This window comes from Papilio machaon, chromosome 14, assembly GCF_912999745.1.
Source record: "Papilio machaon chromosome 14, ilPapMach1.1, whole genome shotgun sequence".
NCBI classification, from domain to species: Eukaryota; Metazoa; Arthropoda; class Insecta; order Lepidoptera; family Papilionidae; genus Papilio; species Papilio machaon.
In genome coordinates this window covers 2,088,087-2,113,412 of record NC_059999.1, presented here as the reverse complement: position 1 = coordinate 2,113,412, position 25,326 = coordinate 2,088,087, and the positions used below count along the sequence as shown (strand labels likewise).

At 35.2% G+C, this 25,326-nt stretch overlaps 2 protein-coding genes across 5 annotated transcripts in view; one reads left to right on the top strand and one right to left on the bottom strand.

The window, feature by feature from the left end:
- LOC106719816 (serine/threonine-protein kinase minibrain) overlaps positions 1-25,326 on the top strand; it is a 112,094-nt gene that overhangs the window by 64,949 nt on the left and 21,819 nt on the right. The gene's annotated exons all lie outside the window — the stretch shown is intronic.
- On the bottom strand, positions 4,666-5,953 carry LOC123721639. 2 transcript variants are annotated; one of them, XM_045680885.1, is made up of 2 exons: positions 5,105-5,953; positions 4,666-4,734 (listed from the first exon to the last, which is right to left on the bottom strand). In XM_045680885.1, the coding sequence occupies exons 1-2, from the start codon at positions 5,939-5,941 to the stop codon at positions 4,720-4,722; spliced, it is 852 nt and encodes a 283-aa protein (XP_045536841.1). In that variant the 5' UTR covers positions 5,942-5,953; the 3' UTR covers positions 4,666-4,719. The 2 variants fall into 2 exon arrangements, with proteins under 2 accessions (XP_045536841.1, XP_045536842.1); XM_045680886.1 differs by having other exon boundaries at positions 4,676-4,734; positions 5,111-5,953.

Sequence of the window (25,326 nt, the reverse complement as noted above, 5' to 3'; positions counted from 1 at the left end):
ATTGTCTCAAAGCTCTTCTTTTCGAGCTGTGTTGCTAGTCGGCCTATTACAAGTGGTTTACGACTGCCGATTAGGCGTCCGTTATTTTCCGACGAAGTCTTACCGAGTGCCAGCGACGTGCGATGCTAAACGCGTAGGGGTATAATAGTTCTCGTTTATAGCGGTTATATTTGGGGTAATTGCGAGCCGCCGCGCCCAAGGAAATGCCCCTGCTAATGTCGATGATTCGACTCGTTACTAACACCTCGGTAGCGCGAAATCGTAAAACACTAGCTGATTAAGCTTACTGTTATGTGCTTGTAGGTATATTTTTGTACCACACATCTTCATTCATAAATATTGGCATCGGAGTTGCGATATTGTTCCTACCTACTTTGTTTGTGTATACCATTTTTTATGGAAAACTGTATTATCCAATGATAAATAATTCAACTTACAGGAAACTTACAGAAAAAATTAAACTTAGACACCCTATCAGAGTATTATTATTAAATGAATCAGAAAAGAATCTAGAATGGTACTGCCAAACTGAGGCGCTTACATCGAATACTGTTTAGTTTTGAAACACTGTATGCATCAGTCGCTAACTTCGTTCAACGTTCTCGCTTTTAGCACCGAATTAGTTCCCACGATAGTTTGTTTTGTAAGCAAACCGGATTTCATGAATATTTATTTGTTTTTCAACTGTTGTATCACAGGGTGCTCTACTTCGATAAAAACAAAGAGACGTCTACATTTTCGATTGGGAACTGCAAAAATTTAATGTATATTTATAAAAATATTTTTCTATAATTTCGACAACCCTGGGTGTATCAAGGTGTTATTTTTTATAGCAAAAGGTGGCAAATGAGAAAGCGGCCACTTGAATTCTCCAGATTAGAGAATTGACCGTTGCCCGGAGACAAACTTGCATTTACTGATGCGTTGTCCACCTTTAATGAATAAAAGAGGGGACGCACAAAAAATTGACATATTCCCGTCCTATGCGGCCTTTCCTCTGCCAAACCTGAGGTAGGTCTTATCCCTTCCTTATAAGAAAAGGGTAGGAAGAGGAAGAGGACTAACTAACATTAGGCTTCCGGCGCACGCACTCATCAGACGAAACGTAGAATTGCTTTCCCTTCAGACCTGTCTTCTGTGTGGTCATGGTATTACGCCGGGAGAGACGACCCACTGTTGAAAAATAGTGTTGTAGATGTTAAAATATATCTGGAGGTTGTCGGAACAAAATTAGTATACGCATATAATAGTGTTATTTGCATTCGGAGGCGGCGGCTTGTTATACGTCCGATCATTTTTCAGAACTTGAAGTCGATCGCCGGTCGCGGCGCGGCTTCGTAATTTATGCAAAATGTCCTACGTGATTGGTGCGGTGGATCGTTTTAGACCTTTTTTTTAATAAACCCTTTGCTACATTTGGCAACGGAAGTACATTTATCTCATATCGTTATTATCACCCTTATTTTTTCTATATGGTACGTTTTTTTACCATAAAAAAAATGAAAATGGATCTAGTTCATTGTGCGCTAAGAAGGTTACAGTAAAATTAAGTCCATTTGCTTTCGCCACAAAATTAAACGTTTTGTTTGTGCAAAGAGTAAGTTTTTAAGTCACCTCAATTCGTAATTTTCTTTAGTAAGAAGGACAAATTATAACCATGTCAATTGTCGAAAGTAGGGCTTATCGTGCTTCATATCTCAAATTTTGTTTTTCTTACCATGTTTCGTTTGTTATCGATTCGCCTGAAATAAAACTAAAAAATAAATAAATACGTACTGCAATTAAGTCTTAATAAAAAGGGATTTAAAAAGATTGAGTGATGTCCTTCATCATCTGACTAGTTTAAACGAGTCTACATTAATATTGATGTCATGATGTAAAGTGTTATATTTTAATAAAACTACTAAATTAGATTAATTAGTGTTTTATTAAGAAGCGAGGGTAAAAATGTAGTTAACACAGATTAAATCAAAGTGACAGATATATGACGCCAGTGCTGACGTCTAAAGGTGCGTTCCATATCCCACACTCTCCCCCATCTATTCTAACTCCAAGCTTAAATCTTAGTAACTATAATTTATTAGAAGTAACTTAAATAAACAGTAATTGTTAAACTTACATATAAAATAATCTTACACAAAAAATCTTAATCAACTGCCTGTACATATTCTAATGACTGTGAGCAAGCCATCATTTGATTCACATGTCGTTTCCATTTTACACCTTCTACATCAATTATGTAACTTACACCTGGTATAGAGTCTTCTACTATCAAACCCTGAACCCATGGCTTGCCACCCTTCCTGTAATCTCTTACCATAACTTTCTGTCCTAATTCAAATTTTAGCTGTCTGTTTCCTTCCTCTCTCTTTCCCACTTTCTCCTGCACTATATCAGATATGGGTGGTGGTCGCAATAGACTAAACCTGTTTCTAATTTCCCTACCTAACATTAACCGAGATGGTGACACTCCAGTTGTATGCTGAGGTGTGCTTCTATAATCAAACAAAAACAAATTTACGGCTGAGACCAAACTGTGACCACTTTCTCTTATTTTAGTTATAGCTGATTTAAATGTTTCCACAAATCTTTCCGCCGCACCATTGGTTGCCGGATGGTAGGGTGGGGTAAACGTATGTTTAATTTGGTTTGACTTACAGAAATTAAAAAATTCTTGACTAGTAAATGTACGACCATTATCAGTAACAAGATGAACAGGATAACCAAATCGAGTAAACAAACTTTTAAAAACATCTATTGTACGGTTACTTGTAATATTTGACATTTCATATACCTCGGGCCATTTTGAAAAACTATCTACTACAACTAGAAACATCTTGTTATAAAAAGGTCCCAAAAAGTCAGCATGTATCCTATACCAAGGAGATGGGGGTATAGGCCATGGTTTCTGGGTTTGTGGAGGTGATTTACAATTTTGTAAACATATCAAACATTCTTTTGTTATATTATCTATATCTACATCTAGCGAAGGCCACCAAAAGTAGGATCGTGCAATTTCCTTCATTCGGACTATACCAAAATGACTTTTATGCAATTCAGTCAACACTGCTTTTCTAATGGGCTGTGGCACTAATATACGATAGCCCCAAAATATACATCCTCTATCTAAAGTTAGTTCAGTTTTCCTATTATACAATGGTAATATTTCACTATCTAATTCTTTTTTTTCTGGCCAACCATCTGTTAAATACCTAATTACTTTTGAAAATACTCTATCTTTTTTTGACTCTATTTGTATTTTCTTCCAATTTAATGTATCCATTTGTGACTCATTAGTATAACAAACTATACTAGAATTTGCTGTGGCACATAAGGAATGTATTTCTAATTTTTCATTCTCATTCTCTACTATTCTTGACAAAAAATCTGCTGGATTTTCTGATGACTTAATGTGTCGAACTTTATAATTAAACGCAGAGAGAAATATGGCATAATGCTGTAATCTCTTAGCGGCCATTTTTGGAATACTTTTTGTTGGGCCGAATATTCGCACTAAAGCTGCATTATCCGTTTCTAGTTCAAAATACCGTCCATAGATGTAATTATAGAATTTCGTTATTCCAAAAACAACCGCTAATGCTTCCTTATCAATTGTTGCATATTTCTGTTCAACTTTATTTAATTTCTTACTAGCAAAAGCTATTGGTTTGACTACACCATTTTCATCTCTGTTAGACAGCACTGCTCCCAGGCCTGTGTCTGAAGCGTCACAGGTTAGGATTAGTGCTAATGTAGGATCATAATGCCTTAAGTTACCCGCTGATGCTAATTTTCTCTTAATAATTTGAAAAGCTTTCTCACATTCTAATGTCCAACTGAAGTTATTTTTTTGTGTACATTCATATAGTGGTGTTAACACAGTGGCCATATTTTTTAAAAAACGAGCATAATAACTAATTTTACCCAAAAATGACTTTAGTAGTGTTAAATTGGTTGGCGTTTTTGCATTCAACAAGGGCTCAATATTTGATTTAATTACACTAATGCCATTTTTGTTTACATGAAATCCAAAAACCGCTAAACTAGTTGTGAATAATTTACATTTTTCTAGCTTCAATTTAAATTCACTATCTTGTAACTTTTTTAATACCTGACACAAAGTTTCATATGTATCTTGTACATCCTTTCCTTTAATATAAATGTTGTCTATGAATACAATTGTATTAGGGATATTTTTAAGTTTTCTCATCATTAAACGTTGAAAGGCTCCTGGGCCAGAACTAACACCATATGGTAAATAATTATATTTGAATGTTCCAGCTTCGGTTACTATAGTGGTACAATTTTTACTTTCTGAACTAAGCGGTGCCTGTAAGTAGGCCTCTTTCAAGTCTAATTCGCAGTAATATTCGCCCTGTTTGAGAGTATCCAAAATGTCATCCACATGTGGTAGTGGGAAATGATCAATCTCTAAGCATGGATTTACAGTTAACTTATAATCGCCACATAGTCTTACTGAGCCATCTGGTTTTAGAATGGGCACTACGGGAGTGCCCCATTCACTTTGTTCCACTTCAGTAATACGACCATTATTTAATAGTCTAGTAATTTCATTATTTACCTTTTCTCGAAGTGCAAATGGTACTCGCCTTACTGGTAAACAACGAGGCTTGGCATCTGGTTTTAGTTTTAAGGATATTGTTTCTCCTTTAAAATTCCCCCAACCCGGGCTGAATACTTCTGCGAACTCAGATTTAACTAGTTGTTGTGCATCTGAAACATTTTGTATTAAATTAGTTCCAATCTCAAAATTATTACTCAAATTTGGGGGCCATAGATTTAATTCATTTAACCAATCTCGACCAATAACTCTGGGGGCATTATCTTTTACAACAAATATATTAAGTATCTTAGTGACCTCATTATATTTAACAGATAAATTTGTTAGAATACCCAAAGGCTTTGTAATGCTCTGGTCAAAATTTCTAAACAAAACATTAGAATCCTGAATTATTAAAGAGTTGAAATACAAATTTTTGTCATTTATAGACATAACTGTTACATCTGAACCAGTGTCCAACAAAAATTTGAGGTCGAAGCCGCATATATTAAGTGTTATGTAGTGTGGTGGTACCCTACTTACGCTTACACTGTATGTTTTATATTCTTCTTGAAATGAATTTTGGATAACATTTTCTTCAGGTTCCTCTGCATCCTCCTCTGGTTGCTTTGCTTCCAGGGTACTAATTTGGCGTTTCTTAGAACACATCTTATAAATGTGTCCCTGTTGTCCACATTCACTACAAAACTTTTTGATTAAACGACAATCAGCTTTCACATGATTTTCTTTTCCACAGCAAAAACATTTTATACTATGCTGTTTACTGTTATTATTCTGCTTATGCTTAGGTCTTGTTCCAGTATTTCTTATTCTTTGTTGATAAAAGAATATATTTTCTGTCGATTCACTTGATCCATTTGCATGTAATAGCGCTGCTTCTACTGTTCTACCAATTTCAATGCATTTTTCCAATGACATTTCCACTTGACTTTTCATCAGCTCAAATTTAATTAACTTTGAGGATACACCATCCATAAACTTCTCTTTAACTTGGTCATCTGCATCTTTAAATTGACATTTTGCTGCTAATTTTTTTAATTCTAATACATACTCTTGGATTTTCTCATTGGGTAATTGATTTCTTTTCCGGAACTCTGCTCTTTCCAAGGTCGTTGATAATGGTTTGGCATATTTCTCCTTGAGTTTAGTACATAACTCTTCAAACTTCAGTTCTAATGGTTGAAGTGGTGAACATAAATAGGTTAATGTTTCAAATACTTTTGGAGACAGTTTAGTAATAAGCAGGGGTACCTTTTTATCTTCAGTGATATCATTGACAAGTATGAAACACTCAAGTTGTTGTCTGAATACCTCCCACTTCTCTCCCTCAAACTGTCTTATATCACCACAAGCTGACATGGTTATTTTCGGTCTCATGATAAGTTTAATGGAAACTGATATACAGTACTAGTATACAGTTACATAAAAATATTAAATTCTTCCAAAATGAATATGCGGTCCACGCCTCCCAGTGCACAACTCGGGTCGATGTTTAGCAGTTTCGTTAATAATGATGTTTTGTTGCTTTCACTGTTTTTATCGTCGCTGCACTTATGGTCCTTAATAAGACTCGTCGCCACTTGTTATATTTTAATAAAACTACTAAATTAGATTAATTAGTGTTTTATTAAGAAGCGAGGGTAAAAATGTAGTTAACACAGATTAAATCAAAGTGACAGATATATGACGCCAGTGCTGACGTCTAAAGGTGCGTTCCATATCCCACATAAAGTCTTAAGTATGCTCCAATAACAGAATTGTAGATTTAAAAAAGTTTATCTTTCCACGGGAATCTCGAACGGGTCGCTAGTAATTTCAAAGTTTGTAAATTTTATAATTTAGTGAAGCGATCAAAGCTTTAGATTAATAAAGCGAAATTCCCACCATGCGCCATCTGGAATAATCGCGGGCGCCGGCGAGCGAGGCCGCTGCGGCCCGGGGGAAGAATTTCAATAAGTTGTTTTCATTTGCAAATTGCGCTCCGCGGTGACACCTAATGGAATAGGAATCTAGCGCTCCGCTACCCGCGTCCCTCTACCCCCGGTGGCCCGACCCTGCGCTCGATGCCCGATGCGCTCCCTCTTATTGGATTATAGACTCCCGCTATGCAACCCCAACTACACACAGCCTGACCGCACTTTTGTCAACTAAAGAGCTTTCCCATTTTGTCAAATACGCTTATGCTTAAATATATTTAGGATATGTTTATGTGTATGATTGAAGTTGTTCGTATTACATTATCATAAACGTCCCTATTTATTGTACCTACCACTGAAATTAGTAATCGATACCTACTGTTCTTTGTGTTTTAGTAGAAAAAAAAAACTAACTTTTAATATTAACAAATTTGTGAAACGGATTAAAGATTAAGCATTTAAGGCGACCGGCATCAATAATTCACGAAGCCACAAAAATTCGTCTACCTAGCTTACCCCAACTTAAGTGTTTAATGTTTGTATAATACACGGAGACCATTCATTCTCGAGTTACTTAGGAACCGCCGATGGGGAAGGATCTTTGTCACGCGGCGCGCCGGTGAAAAATGCGCGGCACATTATTAGCAGCCCCGGGATAAATTGGTATGCCGCAAGCTCCCTTCTTCGACCTCTATTATTCATTTATTCATCAGACGTGTATACTTAGGAGCGTCGTTTTTACTTTATTATTATTTTTATCGCGACTTTACATGTAATTTCATAATTTACCACTAAAATAGTAATAATTGTATTCAAATTTTAGTTGAACAAACTAAAGAATGTTATCAACAATTGGGAAGACAGCGGTTGAGTTCTATGTAAAAGGGGGAACTACAAAATCAAACTGAAAGTCATTTAGTAACAAGCATTTTATTTAACCCTAATAGGTTTTGAATTTGAATCACGAATCCAATCGTAAATTACATACCGCGACCATTACCTACGCAAAGTGTAATCCACTTTAACCTCGACAAAGGGAGCGCAATTAAAAATGACTAACGATGAATTTGAATTAGATTAAACAAAAAACCTTATACGATATAACAACAGTTGTGCGTGTCGATTTATTCGCGTATCGGGTATTTTATGTTTACTCGTAACGGGGATACTGGCGTGAGGAATGCGGAAGCATAGTTTTCAATAAAGTCGGGCGCGCGACCGCCGCAATCTCAACCCGGCATTCCTGTTGCTCATTCGATAGGTCTAACGTACGCGGTACTGATTGCTTCAAATGTAACAGGGATTTTTTCTCGGGACTTTTATATAAACCGAAGTTTTATAATTGAGTTTATGAAATAAAGCCGAATCATAAAAATTGCAGGATTTTAATGATTTTACTTGTCTACAAGTTCATTCTTTTTCTCATATGGCAAAAATGTTGATTTGATCTTCTCAGTTATTTCGACATGAAATAGTAGTAGATTACTTCTCTATCCGTTCCAAATTTATATAGTTCAATAATCCAAACTCTGCATTTCATAAGATCGTTATAATGTACGATGTCGCATAACTTCTAGCCCAAACTGTTCTCTCAAAGTATATTCCTTCCAATAACAAAACATTGTCTATTTCCTATATGACACTGTATGAACACGGAAGTGAGAAATGCGTTACAATATTGAAGAGATTAACATCTGAACGTAATGCAAGCAATAGGATAATTCAAGATTTCCTGGACCGTACGGGTCGTCACAATAGATCCGCCGCATCCATCCTATGTAATAGTTAAATCATTTCCCTTGAACGGCAATTGCTTACGGTTGCGTGTAACGAGCTTAAACAAGTTACATGTGGGCAGCTTGAGGCGGCCCGCAGGAATGCTGGTGCAACCTGTGGCCCGTTTAGGGATCAAAGTTTGCTTTGTTGTTTGAACCGTACCCAATATACAGAGTTTGTGATTGTTCCTTTTTGATTCTTATCTCACCCTATTACTAACATGCAATTGTTCCAGTACAAAATCCAAAATACCCGTATGATTGTTCCGACTATATTCTAGGTGCTTTAACTCGAAGACGATTGTGTAAACATTTTTTTTTTTTAATTTCGTCTCACATTATACTCGTCTCTTATTAATGACTAAATCTATATATATATAAAAGAAAGTCGTGTTAGTTACACTATTTATAACTCAAGAACGGCTGAATCGATTTGACTGAAAATTGGTGGGCAGGTAGCTTAGAACCAGGAAACGGACATAGGATAATTTTTACCCCGTTTTCTATTTTTTAGAGTCGCGGGTAAAAGCTAGTTTATTTATAAATCTTTATAACGAAACCTTAGCGGCTTCAGTATATACTTACTTTTTTGTTTTTATACTTAGCTTTTCTCTTATTCATATCGGGCTGTACAGTAATATGCCGAAACGGGACGAAATCGGTCAGATGTATTTCCTGATGCGTTCGCACGACAATCGACTCGTAAAAATACTTCAAAAGGAATAACAGAGTCTTATAGATTTATTTATTTCTCAAGTGAGATGACTTTTACGCGGAATAAAAGCTTCTTTCGCGAATGTGTCATTGGTATGCTATCATAAAGCTTTCGGATATGGCACCGTGTATAGGTTAAATTTATGTGGAGTTCTTAGAAAAAATGTTATTGTGTTTTATGTGGAAACATTAATATTTTGCGCTGGGAGTTTTATTATTCACACAAGGATACGTATTTTCCAATCGACACTGAATCACGCTTTTTATGTTTCAATATTTCAATATCGATGCTCAAAGTTCCATACATTTATTTAAATAAGTTAATAGATAGTTAATAGATTATATCTAAATAAAAAATTATCATACACGAGACTCCGTCGGCGCTGAATTTAAAAAAAAGTATCCTATGTATTCTTCCAGACTATGTTCTGCATCTATGCCAATCCGTTGAGTCACCATCATCATTTCATCACCACCCGTTGAGCCGTTCTAGAGATACCTTCAAACAATCATCCATCTAAGCATTCCCATTTATAATAATAGTATGATTAATATATATATTTTCCTTGTAAAATAACGGGTTAGAAAATTTCATATAGACTGAAGTATAAATGCGGTGTATATTATATTTAACTTTATTCTTTTCGTGACCCAAATACATTGAAAATACATTTACGACGAAGCTAAAGACATCCGGCTTCAAGTAGGAGAATACTGAAAAGGAGATACATTATTTTAAATATTGCTTTCAGTTCAATGTCGACTTCTTTGCTTCAAGCTTGTGATGTAAAGTAAGACTTAATTGTATTCACTTGAAAATTGTAAATCTTTCTTTTGGCCTGATATAAATACAAATCTGTTTTAGTAAATAAAAATGTTCTTAAATTTAAAGCCACGACTTTTATATTTAGAGAACGTATTAATGACGAGATACGCCAACTTTCAGTACATACTAGACTAAAAACCAACTTATTTGAATCCTAATATTAAAAAATTGCATACTTGATTACTAGCTAAGCTTACAACTATTTCAGTTAAGTAAAAAAATCTTAACTGTGGACCTCATGTGTATTATCCGCATGAGTAGGTCAAGAAGATAAAACAAGTTTTCTACAATGCTATGTCAGGTTGTACTGAAATTATGTACATTCAGGCTCGGTCCTAATACGTGCCGCGCAATTGTCGGCACGTTGAAAAGGCACCTTAACACCTTGTGCCGTTTGCGTGACATTTCCGCGGAGTGCTAATTATCGCGCGTCGCCCGCAGTCGTTACGGCCGCGTCGCGTATCGAGTGCCCTCTGCCATGCTGAACTGTGCTGCTACAGTGTCGACACCGTGTTGCCTCCGTGCCGCAGCCACGATGCGTGACTTGTGCACGGTGCAACACTCGTCGAGGCACGTTGTTAAAAGGATATTTTTTTTAATTTTATTTCATTGGCGATAAATGAGCAAAGCTCTTCCTCGCTATGGTGTATTTTTAATATCTTTTTAAAAATATGGCCGACAAGCTTTTAATGCCTGAAAAGATGTAATTAGACTTGATACACTTATCCTTAGGAACGGAGGATCAATAGATTGAGCGCTTCTTGTGAAGATATTCCTTTTACTTCCATTTTTCGTTTCCTTCAATCATTCGTTGCTAAAATAGGATTGTGGTTATTTTTTTTTTAGATAAAACAAAATTTCTTCTTTCTATAAGTCTAAAAACAAAAGTATGTATCTCAAGAAATATTTGCAATAAGAGCATCGTCGCGACCTTGAACAGTACAGTTGCAAACGGTCCGTAGTCCGTCTGTCAATCAAGACGGCGGGTTGCTACATAGAACCCGACGGCTGCGGTTTCGTCAGCTGTTTGCCAATTGACCCAGAATGCGGCGTCGTCTCCTACGTCACGGATCGAATTGGGCCGCTGGGCTCGATGCGTCAATGCACAATGTATGCTCGCTCGCTCGGGACACTCGGCCTACGTCATCCCCCTACACCAGTATCGATATGAATTAAAATTTACAACGCAAACAAAATACAGTCTCCAATTTTCCTTCAGTAAATAAGTAATTAATTATTCATATAATTTCAATAACGTTAACGCATATTGTCTATTTTACCGTAACACGAAGCAATAGACCGTAAATATAAAAGATCACAGAATTGTAATCCGCAATGTTTCTTAACGATCAATATCCATAATCCATAACCAGGTACCGTGTTAGCGTATGGAAATTGCTTTTGGAACATATTGTTTGTAGATGCCGCCGCCATGGCTCATGGACTACGAGCAGGCACAGAGTCGGCCTCGGCTATTGTTATGAATGCAAAATTGATTCCGCTTATAAAAGATTAGTGGAGTCTAATGTAGAAAAGTAAGTCGCCTAGCATCTTTGTGATCGTGGGTTTAAGATGGTTATTCTAAACAAATAGAAAACGCAATAGTGAAGCTCTAAATACCCGTATTTATGATGTGTTTGTGATTCTCGGTCGCCGTATTAATATTAAGCAACTTTTTGTAATTGATATCGAAAAAAAAAATTCAACCTCAACATCTCATCCAGATATCCACAAAATGTGTTCTTAGCTAGACAGTGTATTTTGCTAAAGGCCCGTTTAATTTAAATCGGTTCCGCCATGAATAAAAGTTGCCTTCGACGTTGGCTCGGATTAAAAGTTCTCCGGAGCTCTTATGCGGGATTTAAATTCTTTTCCTTGCGCGATATCGACGTTCGCACTCCTCGAAAATCGTATACTTTTGCGGAGTTTCACCCATCCTAAATAAAAATTGTACTTTTGTTTTCCCTTGAAGAAATAGTACTCGCTGTTCTCATGATTAGAATTTTTTACAGTACCTACTACAGCTAGAAATGTTTAAAACAAGACAATTGTATCTATAAATGAAGAAAAATTAAAGGTGATGTCTTAATACATTATGTTTTTTGCTCCTTCTTGAAGGGACAATTTTATCTTGTTGCATAGTTAAAAAAAATAACTTGTTTATCTATTTAAAATATACCAATAGCCGACCTCAATAATATTTGTTGGTGAACGTAGAGAAATGAGATCTAGGCCGGCACTCGAGCCGCCGTGCAATGCCATCATATGCCAAAATGTCCGTAGGCAGACATGCGCTATGAAGACACTTGCCAAATGACGGTGTTACCTCAAGTTAAAGGTTTAACGTCACCAACATAAGTCTTGATCTAGGTTTCACCAAATCTAAAATTAATTCTATAAGCTAGTTTTATATTAAAATTCTTTCTTTTTATATGTGATTTAATGTTTTTTTCTTTTCTTTCTCTTGAATAGTAACACAAACTATAATAGCCAATAACGATACATTAAAACGAACCAAATTTCATCAGATAATTTGTGAAATTCACAGAACTTCACGGTGCCTTTCGTTGATCAGATTTGCAACGTTTGTAAATGAGCATCCGCTGCACAGCGTGGTTTTTTTTACTTTATTTTTCTCCAATCTTCGATGGTGGCGATAATTTAAAACGTGTTTACGTGTACAAAGAAAATATTCGATTTCTGGAAACAACGCCGCGGGCCGCACGAGAGAGATGCTACTAAAACCGCGGTAGGGCCTTTAATGTTGGGGAATACATTTTAATGAAATTAATTTTCAAATAGCCGACCGCTACGTTTTTTTCAACCACCCTTATGCGTGAATACAAATTTGAATAACACATGCTTTATTTCGATACCATATACGAGATAGGTAAACATTTTTTGTTGATAATACTTTTACTCTAATTGCGTGATAATTAGGTGTTATTAACAGGGGTGAGTCAACAAAAATTATTCAAACCACGTGCAACCAAGTCAGCCAGGTATATATAAAGTAATTTAAATAATAAAATACAACAATTATCAAACACTGGGCTTTAAAACAATCATAACACAAAAAATTACAGTTAGTTTTATGCCAATTGATGAAAACTATTTTTGTTTAGTGTCCAATTCACCTGTCCAAAGAAGGCATACGTTAATGAAATTAATCAGGGATACTTCCGATAAGTTGTCGAACGCGTGACGATCGACAGTAACCAAACCTCGACACAACAGCTCGTTCTAATTTGATGGCATCGAAATCGTTCCCAACAGAACTATATCCATTCGCCGGTCGAAGGAGCCAGACGATATTAATCAGTGTACCAACTCGATCGATACGGAAAATCCTTTATTGGATCGCCAATAGTAGGGGTTGTAATAAATATGGCATATGTTCACTCGCCGAATACAATTTCACTATCGGTTTTCGTCGGATTATTACCTTTGTGTATTGATGCTACTACAGAGAGGATAAATGAAAATTGATATTTGACTCTGGTTTTAATAAGATAGGCCAAAAAAAGGTTTTATTTGCATAAGTATTTTAGAAATATTTACAAAGGCAGTATATCAGTTTAATCACAGAGTATCATACGTTTTTATTCTATATGATTTCATCATCATCATCATCTCCCTGGCCTTATCCCACTTACGTAGGGTCGGCACACAAGGTTTTATGAACCTTAAAGTTTTGGCTTAAGTTTTTACGGCCAGCCGCCTGCCTGTCGCCAACCCTACTTGGGAGGAATTTTTTAAAATTAAATATAACATAAACATTCTATATGATGTAAATTTGCAATATAATTGAAAAATTTCTAAATCTATAATAAGCGCTGTGAACGAAAAAAAAATAGAGATTTGGCAATGTATTGAAATTATTTACGACAAATAATACGCTCTCGGTCGCGATCGCGTCAACTGTAATAACTTTCTCTTTGTAATAAGCAGTGTCCGATGCGGACAAGTATCTGTTTCATGTGGCAGCATCATTTCCGTTATAGCGATCTGTCAATAACTCGTAATATATACTTATATAACATAATCCATGGGAATTGTTTTGTATTTCCCTCGAACGCGATGATTGAATTACTATTGAATTAATAGCTGTACTGTTAACGAAATCTTTATTGTAAAGTTAATCTTAATAATATTATAAATGTAAGTTTAGATGGATGGATGGATGTTTGTTTGAAGGTATCTCCTGAACGCACAAATTCGGCACAGATGAAGATTATAGTCAGGATTAATGCTGCGCTACTCATTTTTTTTTTTGTTGTTATTAAATATTTAATGTGTTTTTATCTTTGCTCTCCAATTCAATAATTTGTGGTCTAACAATTTGAGATACAAGTCCAGCTATTCCATTTACTTTTCATTTTACAACGCAAATTGCATTGACAGTAGATTAACTTTTAACACACCTGTCTGTAATCGGTTCAAAGGAAACTAACTCTTTATTCGTTCACGCAGCGACCAAAGCTGTAGTTCGATTATCTTTATTTATTTTTCTTTTTACTTTGTGTAATGGTTCATTGTACGTACGGACGCGTCCTCGACGCCAACGGGAAATGTTATTGTTTGTAACTTGTATTTTACCGACTGTAACGCGTACACATGCGTTTGAAGAAGAACTGAATTCGTGGACAGCTGGTCCGTTTTATTTTATTGCTGCGCGTATTTACTGTGCTCTAGCTGTGTAGGCGTCATTGCGTCATTTTGTTATCTCACTTTCGTCACGTCAAGTCTAAATATAATTTTATGTTATGGTGGGTTTTGGTGTTGCTAGGCTTATAATATTTGACGATTTAAAAGAATATTTCTTCCTACAATTGTATAATATGTTACTTATTATGTAAAATTACACTCAATACGTGTTTGACAAGTAAAACGTTCAATATTTTCAAATTTTCATTAATTGTACGCATAATGGAAAAGGTGTTTACAAGCACTTTCTAAAATTCTGTTTTCGCCCTCTCCTTTATCTATAGAGTGATAGAAACACCCCAGGCACAATTCGTCCTAAAAGCTCGGCTCGCAATAAAACTGGCCTTGTCAGGCTGACGTCATTATTCAGTACGTCAAAACACGCGGCGTGTTGACGACCCCGATGACTTGCATCACTCGCCGCACGATCTCGTATCGATCTCGCAGGCCGCTAACCCATCCTCGCGTTCCTCGAAAAAAAAACCCAAGCATTCATATAAAACGTTTCATTGTTTCAGGTAAGTACCTACATCGAAGGGAGAGTCGACGCCCGCCAACACTTTTGTTCCGCGTATGAATTTTGAAATACCCGCCGGGCTTGCTCGCCCTCTCTCAGTGATACCGGTGGATCATCGGTGGCCAATTAAATTTAAATTTTAATGTATGCTTGTGTCGGTATCGCTTGTTTTTGGAACAGTGTTTATTGATTTTAAAATTATAAGTGGGTCAAACGTCCTACGTCAATTTGGACTATATCGTTTGTTTGGTTATTTAGTATGTATACTATATTAGGTCTATACAAGATACGGAGATAGCATACAAAAGGAAGTATGTAATTGGCTCTAGATAAAACGAATTTTGATCTTATCTCCAATATAATCGCCAATAAAGTGCATTTAGGCATAAATGATGTTGTGAAAAAATAAACTCATATTATTGCGTTTCCAAGGTAACATCCATCAAATCATCAAATCTATATCTATTCTAATACTAGCAAAAAGCGGTGCGTGTGGAAGGTTCTAAGTCATTTTTCCTACCTTGTCCAAATATATTATGATGAGTTACAAATACAGTAAAATTCTAATAAAATTAAATCTTCATTTTTAATGTAAAATATAATTTTTACGATAAATAACACATTTGGAAATAAATTAAAATTATTGTACCAAAATGCAAATCTAAAAGATTAATAGTTTCTTAGTAAAATGTATCACAAAACTGTAAACATTAGGATATTAGAGGGCTCTCTTCTCTCGCCTTAATCGCTCGCCCTAACAATGATAAAGAGGAAAGATTTGTATTTTGGTACGCAAAGAATAATCTTAAAAACTAATACACCGTTATCTAAAATTATTTTTCTATAAGAAAGCTACTTTAGTTACGGAGTAACAAAGGATATATTCATTATTAGACTAGGATTCACCCGCGACTTCGTCCGCGAGGATTTAAAGAAAAAAACTTAATTAGTAGCCTACGTGTTCTTTCAGGCTATGTTCTACATCTATGCAAAATTTCAGCGAGCTCCATGCAAGCGTTCTGGAGACACCTTCAAAAAAACAAACATCCATCCATCCAAACATTTGCATTTTATAATATTAGTAAGATGAATTCCGCGCGAACAAAGTCGCGGATAAAATGCAGTAACAAATAAATTGCCTACATCTATGCTAAATACAGGACCAGTACATCTGGCGCAGCCACGTGCTGGTCTGAACGTGTAAATATTTAACGTCGGTTAAACGGTTGTTACGCCGCCGCCATAATTATCATTACGCGCGGAGATTGATGGTCTAATAATTCAATAGACACAACACAAACTATACTACATCGCATGGTATTATTTACTTAATAATTTTTATTTACAGTTCTTTGAAGCATTAGGAAAGCATTCACAAAACTTTAGACTTTGATTTCTACAACTTTTTTCTGTCAACTCTTTTTTAGGTAACGTCGCATTGCTTTTCGTCTGTTAAAGCGTTACTCAGCCGGCTGTTCGGCACCTTCAATCAGCAAAAATGCTTCCGCTGCGTTACGTCGGCCCCGTCCATTCGAATAGAATTGATCGCGAGACCAATATCCTAATGTGAAACACAGACTTGGGGGCGGCCAGATAAAAATCAAATTGTGGGAAGCTTCAAAATTTTCTAATGTACATATATCACTATATTTCACCAAATGTTATTTATTAGTGTTATGTTCGCTACGTAAAACTAATTGTATACCATTTACCTTTAAGTTTTTATTTATAAGCAGCGTTTGTCGAACAATTTTTTATTCATTGTCATCTATTCCGGAGCTTCACGTAGTTTTCTTTTGGACCTAGATTTTCGCTAAGATGCGGATTTATCCGATAGTTATTTTTCTGGATTTACCGTGTTAAACATAATTTTGTGGTTGTGTATTGTCGGTATGACAACTACATCATAAGGTATCGATTATGTTCTATACTTGTAACATATGGTTTGATATTAACTGCCTATAAATGTTATTGTACCGCGGTATAAATATGAAAGGTGGGGTTTTGAGCTGGCGAAGCTGGTGGCGTCCAACGGACGGTCGGCGGTGGCGGGCGGTATCGCGGCGCCGATCTATTTGATGGAGTCGCTAGTCGCTGCCGTGGTGCGGTATAATCCCCTCCCTAGGTGTGCGTCCGCCACTAATCGCATCATGTGATCTAATACACACATGCCGATGCACGCTACCAAATATTTTGCTATCGTAACATATCCAATGTTTTATTTACGCTGTTTGCCTTTTTAATGTATTGGGAATTACGTATTTTCGCTTGTCTTATTAAAATTAAAATAGGTTTATAGTTAATTAGCAGATATATTATTGTGATGGCCGTTGATATATAGATATGTTCTACCGCCTGCGAAAGACCTCAAGGTTACAAACTATGGGCTTAGTTTTTTCAATGGATACTATTTATTGAAATATTGTTCTTTCTTCTGTTAGAAGACAGGCATTTAAACGCTTTATTTTTAATCCCCGTTCCCTTGTAACTTGATGAAAACTCAAATTTATTTTTTTAAATCCCACATAATCATTGACAACCCTCTTATTCGTCCACGTATTAACTTTATAATTTAATATTTTTAATCGAATTTCCTTTTTGACGAACGTTATAAATTTCCTTATTAAAACATTTTTTTATAACATAAATACGTTAATATCATAGTACAGAGATAAAGTATAATTAATTTTAGTGATACTATGTTCCTCTTGGCTAGCCGTTGAAACTTAGCGCGTAGAATCGCTCAGGCATAGGACATTAATTATGAACCTTCGATAATGAGATACCTGGCTAGCGCTCGGCAATTTGTTACTATACCGTGATTTAAATTTCAAAGCAGACGTCTCATAATAAAGTTAGCGGTAAAGAGGCAGGAGGAACAATAAAAGCGCGCGTGCGCCGGCGCCGAAACGCTCCAGTTGTGCGATGAGCGAGCGCGCTCAGTCCGCACCGTCTGCTCACACGCGACACACGAAAATGGACCTTAACAATATTAATCTCTAACGCCTCATATATATTTGCAGTTTTTTAAAATTAATGCTATCTGGAGCGTTGAACAACACACTTCTGAGTTTTTCGTTTTCTCGTTATTAATGGATTCTTCGACTTCATTCATGTTAAGCAAATAATACGTAACGATGCTTTTGTTGAAGGAAATTAGTTTGACTTGGTGTGAACTTAGTTTTGATCTTAGTTCTTTTATGTTTTGCAATAATCTTCGTTTCGTCGTATATTTATTTATAACTTTTACGGACGCTTAGTAATTCAAGAAAGTATTTGTAAGGATTTTTAGTAAATCCTAACGAATAAATACGAATTATTATTGAAAACTAAAAGAGCGATTGATATGTATTTTAACGAATTTCGTTTGTATTTTTTCATTGTCAAATAAAAAATAATTATTCAAAATTTATTTAAAAGGTTAATCTGTTTTACATTTTTTTACATGGAAAAACATTTTAAAACTTCCAAATAGTGTTCACAAACGTTAGAACCCTTTGCGTCGCAATTGCGGTTTCAATTCCCACCGATGCAAAACTCGTGGGTCGCAGTCGTTAGTCCAATTTGCAGACAGTTAACACTGCGTTACCAAGTTTCAGCCCCTTATGCGCTTTTTCGGTCTCTTCAACCACCATTGAACATTTTGAAAATCTCTCTCCGACCATTCAGTTGCATCAATGTGACGCCGTTTTGAGCGTCGCGACGGCTGAATTGTTACTTTTGTATTCATTTTTTTTCCTTTAAGGAGTTTTCTGGAACATGAGTATTGTTATTTTATGCATACAATATTTAAAGTAAGGGATGTGTCAGGGAGATTTCCTAATTCATATACCTACGCTAATTCTCCCAGTAAAATAAAAACAAGAGTATAATTTCAGTTACTAATATATATTTATATTTTTTTGCTGTATGAGAATGGTATTGTAATCGTAGTGGAAAAATAAATATTGCGACGCTCGAAACATACAATGTATTGATGTGAATGATTGACGTGCTGTAAATATAGGCAAAAACACCACGATATATACTGCTAACTTTCAAATGAAGAGGCACCAAAATATAAGTTTAAATTAGTTATATTTGTAGTGACGACTTAGGGGTACAATTATGTTAAATTGCACCTTATGTTATAGTAATTGATCACGGCGCGGTCTCGTGATCAGTTCGCTGACGTCAAAGGTGACGTTGCAGCATTTCCTTTGTTCTGACACAAAATGAACGTAAACGATAAACGTTCCGATACACGTGGCCGTTTCTCTGAAGGCAAAGCGTTGTGTGCATTGCCCGGTTGCGTCAAGCGCGACGTCTAGTCGTAATAAGGTTAATGTTAATTTGTGCATTTATTACTGTACTAGTCTAGTACCGGTGTATTTGAAAACAAACGGATGCAATATTCGAATTTATTGTGCAATAATTTCATTTGAGTACAATTTATAAAAAATACACGAAATAAGTAACCAATAGCGCTTAACAAAATCTAATAGAAGTTTTAAAACAAGAACCTTTAAAACAATCTAGAGTGGACGATTCCGAGTGCGACGGTGAGATATAAAAATAAAATAATTAAAGAATAGGTATTGGAGTTAGGCGTCATGTGGCCCAGTTAATGTTTGTAGACCTCAGCCGGTCAAAACTCTCACCGCACGGCATCGACCTCGGCCGCGATAAGATTGTTTCGATTCGGCTAAATTTGAGCCGGGCCGCGCGCTACAAGGTGACCGTGTGGTTGTGGTGCGTTGACATTCAGACGTCTCTATCAAATGGAGTTGCGAAGCGGCTGTGTATACCGCCTGATGGGCGCCGCCAGTTGCCAAGTGCATGCGTACGCGTTACGCGCCTTCTGTCTTATGAAGTGCGATGCTTATTATACTTTCGATAGCTTTGGTATAGGAACAATATGTTATATATGTTAAGCAGATCGGCCGCAACCACACGGGTAGATAATGAACTTGTCGTTTATGAATTCTCTTGATTTGATTAGGATGTCACAGATCTAATTGATAAAAAATATTTATACTAGTAGGTATATGAAATAGATGTATTAATATTTATAAATATAGAGATGATATAATACCGGAACCGCTTGGCATCCCAACTGGAATTCGACATCTTGTCGAAAGCCAATCTATCGGATAATGGCTGGAATTGTGCTCCGTCGCTCCATACATTTATTGACTGATGCCGTCATCGTTCCGTCAGACTTGGCCTTAGATCAGACGATTCTCTATAGACAGATGCTTATGATAACAATAATTTCACTTGATTTATTTAATATTCCTTAAATTAGATTTTTTTTATTCTAAATATTGAGACTACATTTTTCACAACCTATTGAGGTGTGCGCAATCGCGATTGTGTGTGCATACCGGTCACTTTGCTATTTTAACGTTATCCGGAGTCCGTTTGTGCCTTGTACTATAAAAATTGTATTGTTTTTTTTATCGCGAGTACGGTGCCGTCAGTTCGGTGTAAGCGTAGGCAATCATCTGGTGCAATGAAGTCTATTAGATCCGCAATCGCTATCTCCCCGCGTCACGTGATCGCTCGCCGGCGAGCCAAATTCTTTACGCCTATTACATCTGCCTAATGTCTATTGCCATCATTGCCCGCAGATAGTTCGCTTAATTTAGTTTTTAAAATATGTTTTTGATGATATCGTAAAGGTTAAGGAGGTGATAAATTTAATAAAATTATAAGTAATGTTTTAAAGTTTACGTAATAATTTAAATATTTTAGGGAAATTATTATTTAGATAAAAGAGAATTGAATTTTAATCAAAAGCATTGTTATGAATATGTTATTATAGGAATGAAATCTGGTAATAAGTTGCGGTTTTTCATTTTGTATATCAATAGAAATAAATAGCGTATACGTTATTGGAGGCATCGATTGTCGTCTGGGATCGCCCGAGGCCGTCGCGGGCCAAGGAAGGAAATAATGGAAATTATTCGTCGCACACAGGCCCACTGGCTGGTATCGACGGAGGCAAATTGCTGAATGCGGCTCTTATTATAAAAGCCTTTCTTTTACGTTTGTCTAAGCACATGGCAGTCGGATTAAATACTGAAGTTGAACAAACATATAATTAAAAAAATTATACGTACCTAGTATTTTATTTTTCATACGATAAAATTACATATGTTTTATAATACTGTACATTTGTCAACCAGGTTTGAACATGATAAGGGTTTTTGGAATCACGATTTGTAAACTTCCGAAGATTATGTAAATTTCCCATTATCAAGTTATTTACATGAAGTTACGTATTTAAGTAAGAAAGTTGTAACAATTTCTTAAATCAACGCTTTGATAAAAAAATATTATGTTGCAATTAATATAGATATGTCCATAAATGTTTGCAATCGACTTCGGCTTATAGTTGAATCATGATTGTGTTGACATATCAATCGGTGGTTGCAGGTTGGTTGATCCTCATATAATAAAATACAAACCCATAAAATATAACTATTTTGCGTAATAACTTCTTATGTAACACTTATTTATTATTAACGTTTTATTATTTTCAGTTATAAAATTGGTATGTAAACTCTAATTTCATTAAAACCGTAACATTAATTAAAACCAAAATAGAATTTTCCCCCCCGATTGAAATAACAGTCTCGTTCTCTATGCGTCCGTTCTGTGATGAAATGTCGTCTACGAGGCTCGCTCCCTACATCAAAGCGACTGATCAAAGGACGAATAAATGACTCACATAAAAATATTTAAGGTCCGCCTCGCATAATAATCCTGGAGCAACGCAAACACTTGGGTCGACGCGGCTCGGCGGAGATTTGTCGCCAAACGAGATAAGCGATTCATACAAATTTAGATTTGATGAAATTTTCTTCTTAAGTTTTATGACGTCTGTAAAGTATTCAAATTTATATTCAAAGATAATAACTTTTATTTTGCTATTGATAATAACTTTAATACATTGTAACCTATTGTATCAGACAGAATATACCTAATAGTGATTACTTATGTAAAAGTTATTGAAAAGATTGATGAAATTAAAGTTTGTTTTGTTTCGATGTTTTTAAATGAAAAATTGTACAAATTCTTCAATAAATTTTACAGCAAGGATAATGTGCTAGGATAAGGGAAATGTTTGATATAATACATGTGGGATAAATTAACAGATTCGCGCTATATAAATTGAATACCGTATTATCTGAAGCGTTTTGAGATGAAATTCTCTAAACTGCGTGCTCTATCAACGAATATTTGAGATGCCTTCATGGCGACGCCTCTCACGTGCATTTCCTTTATTTATCATGGCTGAGAATCCATGTGTAAATTAATCAATCTAAATCTACCTACATGGATATTATCTAAATTTTACATTTAATTGTAGAAAAGTAAATTTCGTTTAAAACTTCATCTTCACTTGTCTTTTTCTCAAAACTGAGCACCAATTTTAGTTTTTTTTAAAAAAAACAAATCATTATTATTTCATTTATGTTGAATGTTGTTAATTCCTAATGTTTATTCTTTATTATTTTTTCATCGGTATACGTCATCTCAATTGTTTCTTGTTATTTAAATAAATGTTATAATTTAATTTTATATATCATAATCGAAGAGTTATAAATGCCAGTAAACCATGTTGACCATAATATTTTTTTTTTTTTTATACCCACCATTACAACGCAATAAAAAACTAACATATTACAAAATAATTATAAATACATAAAACAGAATAAAATTAAAATTACACTAGCATAAAGAAACATTTATAATTAACGTTGCAATGCTGACCGGATAGGGTCCTCCCTCAGCTTTGTATGCTGGGTGCTCCTCTCTGGAACACTCAGCGCTGATCTTCCGCGAAAACCCTCACGACTATCCGCACGCCAGTTGCAGCGGTGGATAACCAAACATAAATATTTATATATAAAGATAAATAAAAATTTCAATATTACAAAAGATAAAATAAGATAAGAACTAATAAATAATATAAGAACTATGGTATAAAAAGAAGTTAAAGTTATGTATAATTAACGGGTCCTAAGTTCAATATGCAAGGTATTTAAAACAATATTAAAGAAAAGAAAAAAAAAAAACTTATTCACTATCATTACTTCAATGTAACTTAAAACAAATAGAAATTCTGGAACAATATTAGTCTCCCTTTTACATATGTACATTTCGATAAGCAGCCAGAGTGCAGGAAAAAAAAAATTAGAAAAAAGATTTATTATAAATTTTCTGCTTTTGGACTTCTAATAAAAATACTTTTAGCTTTCTTTTAAAAGTTAATTTAGTTAGCGCATTCTTAATAGGTGGCGGGATATTATTCCAACACCTCGTGGCAGCGTATCGAAAACTACCTCGAAATGCGGCAGACTTATGTCGCTTTGTGCATAGTTGCAAAGACCCCTGTCTTTGTTTGGGACGGCTACCTTTAGACCACTCAAGCTTACAAAATAGGTAACTAGGTGACTGTAAATTAATTATATCAAAAAGAAGACAAGCTAGATGCAGTTTCCTACGGTAACCGATCTTTAAAATATTGTTTTCATTGAAAAACGGCGTTACGTGACTACGTGGCGGCACATTAAAACAGAAACGGGCACATGCGTTTTGAACCCTCTGTATTATCTTTTCAGTCCTAGCATATAAACGCGGCCCATAAACTACATCTGTATAATTTAGTTTTGACAACACCAGCGTGTCCACCAACTGTTTACGAAGGCGTTCATTTACATATCCCCGAATTTTGTACAGTAATTTTAATCTATAGAAACAGTTGCGTACGATTTTAGATATGTAACTTTCGTACCGTAGGTATTGGTCTAGCTCTAATCCTAAATTTCGAGCTTCATAAACACGCTCAACAATCTCATTTCCTAACCTTACCTGGCAATCAGTCGGTATACTGTTAATTTGATACTTGGATCCGAAAATTATGTACTTCGTCTTGCCGGGATTTAGAATAAGACTGTTGTTTATGGACCAATTTTGTAACCTTTCAAGGTCTTCATTAAGAGATTTTATAGCAGAGTCCAATTCACTACTTTTAAATGAGATGTATATCTGTAAATCGTCAGCGTATAAATGATATTTGCAATTTTGTATGCACTTTATTATATCAGCAGTATATAAAACAAAGAGAATAGGAGATAGGATATTATGTGAAATAATGGCATTTGTTATTGATTGAAAAAATAGTATTCTGAAAACGAAACCTGCATAAAAACAAAAAATAAATAATTCTTCCAAATTCAAACTTATTTCATTTAAGTTAATTTTTTTGCTTAAATATTGAATCTGGGACCTCACATAAAATGATACGCGACTTCAGCTGATTTTTGGTTTGATAAATATTTAATAACGTATATACTAAGAAATTTATGTGAAATTATCGTAAAAATCTTTCGTTGAATGCATCGAAACGTATGTACTGATGCGCGCGATTCGGCCTAGACATAGTTATTGCTGCGTCATCGCATTTCGGGCCGCGCGCGCACTATTCTCGTTCGAAAGCCGCGGTAATGCACACGCAGAGGTCGCGTCCGGCGCCACCTTGCCACATATACTGCGTCCTTTGTACTAATAGCATATCAAAAGCTCTGACTTATTGCCAATAGTCTTATAACGAAAATAGTTACATCATAAGAGATGTCACTATTTCTGTAACATATCTAGCTTTTCGTTGAATCGGTCAAAGTGGTTTCGGCTATACGGACAAAAACTTAAGATCAGTCTCTGTTGGTCGTCAACAATCTTCAAGTATTAAGTTACTGGAATTGAAATTAAAAGTTGTATGTATTAACACAGTTTGCTATTTTTAACTCCAAACAAACCGCTCTGAAACTTGCTTATACGTTAAGATGCGTAGGTGTACGTACAGTTGAGATCGTGGGTGTTAAATTCAAGAAATGTGTACCATTATGAAGGAATAACCGAAGGAATATTTACTCACTTTGCGATATCTCACCAAGGAAGGTTATTCTTTGATCAAAATGATTTTTATTTTTAAATAATCTCAAATCGAAAAATCGTATAATTTGAACTGTTATTTTGAGTTCACTTCAATATGTAAAAAGTTGAAATATTTTGCGTAAATGTTTTCTATTACATGTTATATAATGTGACTTCTTGTATATAAATGTTACATGGATTGTTGATAACGCGTCCTTATATCTTTATATCGATAAGATCTTATATAAGAAGATACGACATGAATGTGTACATATTAATCAATAAGTAATATAAATTCCATCGCAATTTTTCTTTCATAATTCTTTTAATTAAATGTTTTTATTTAAAATTAATTTTGGTTA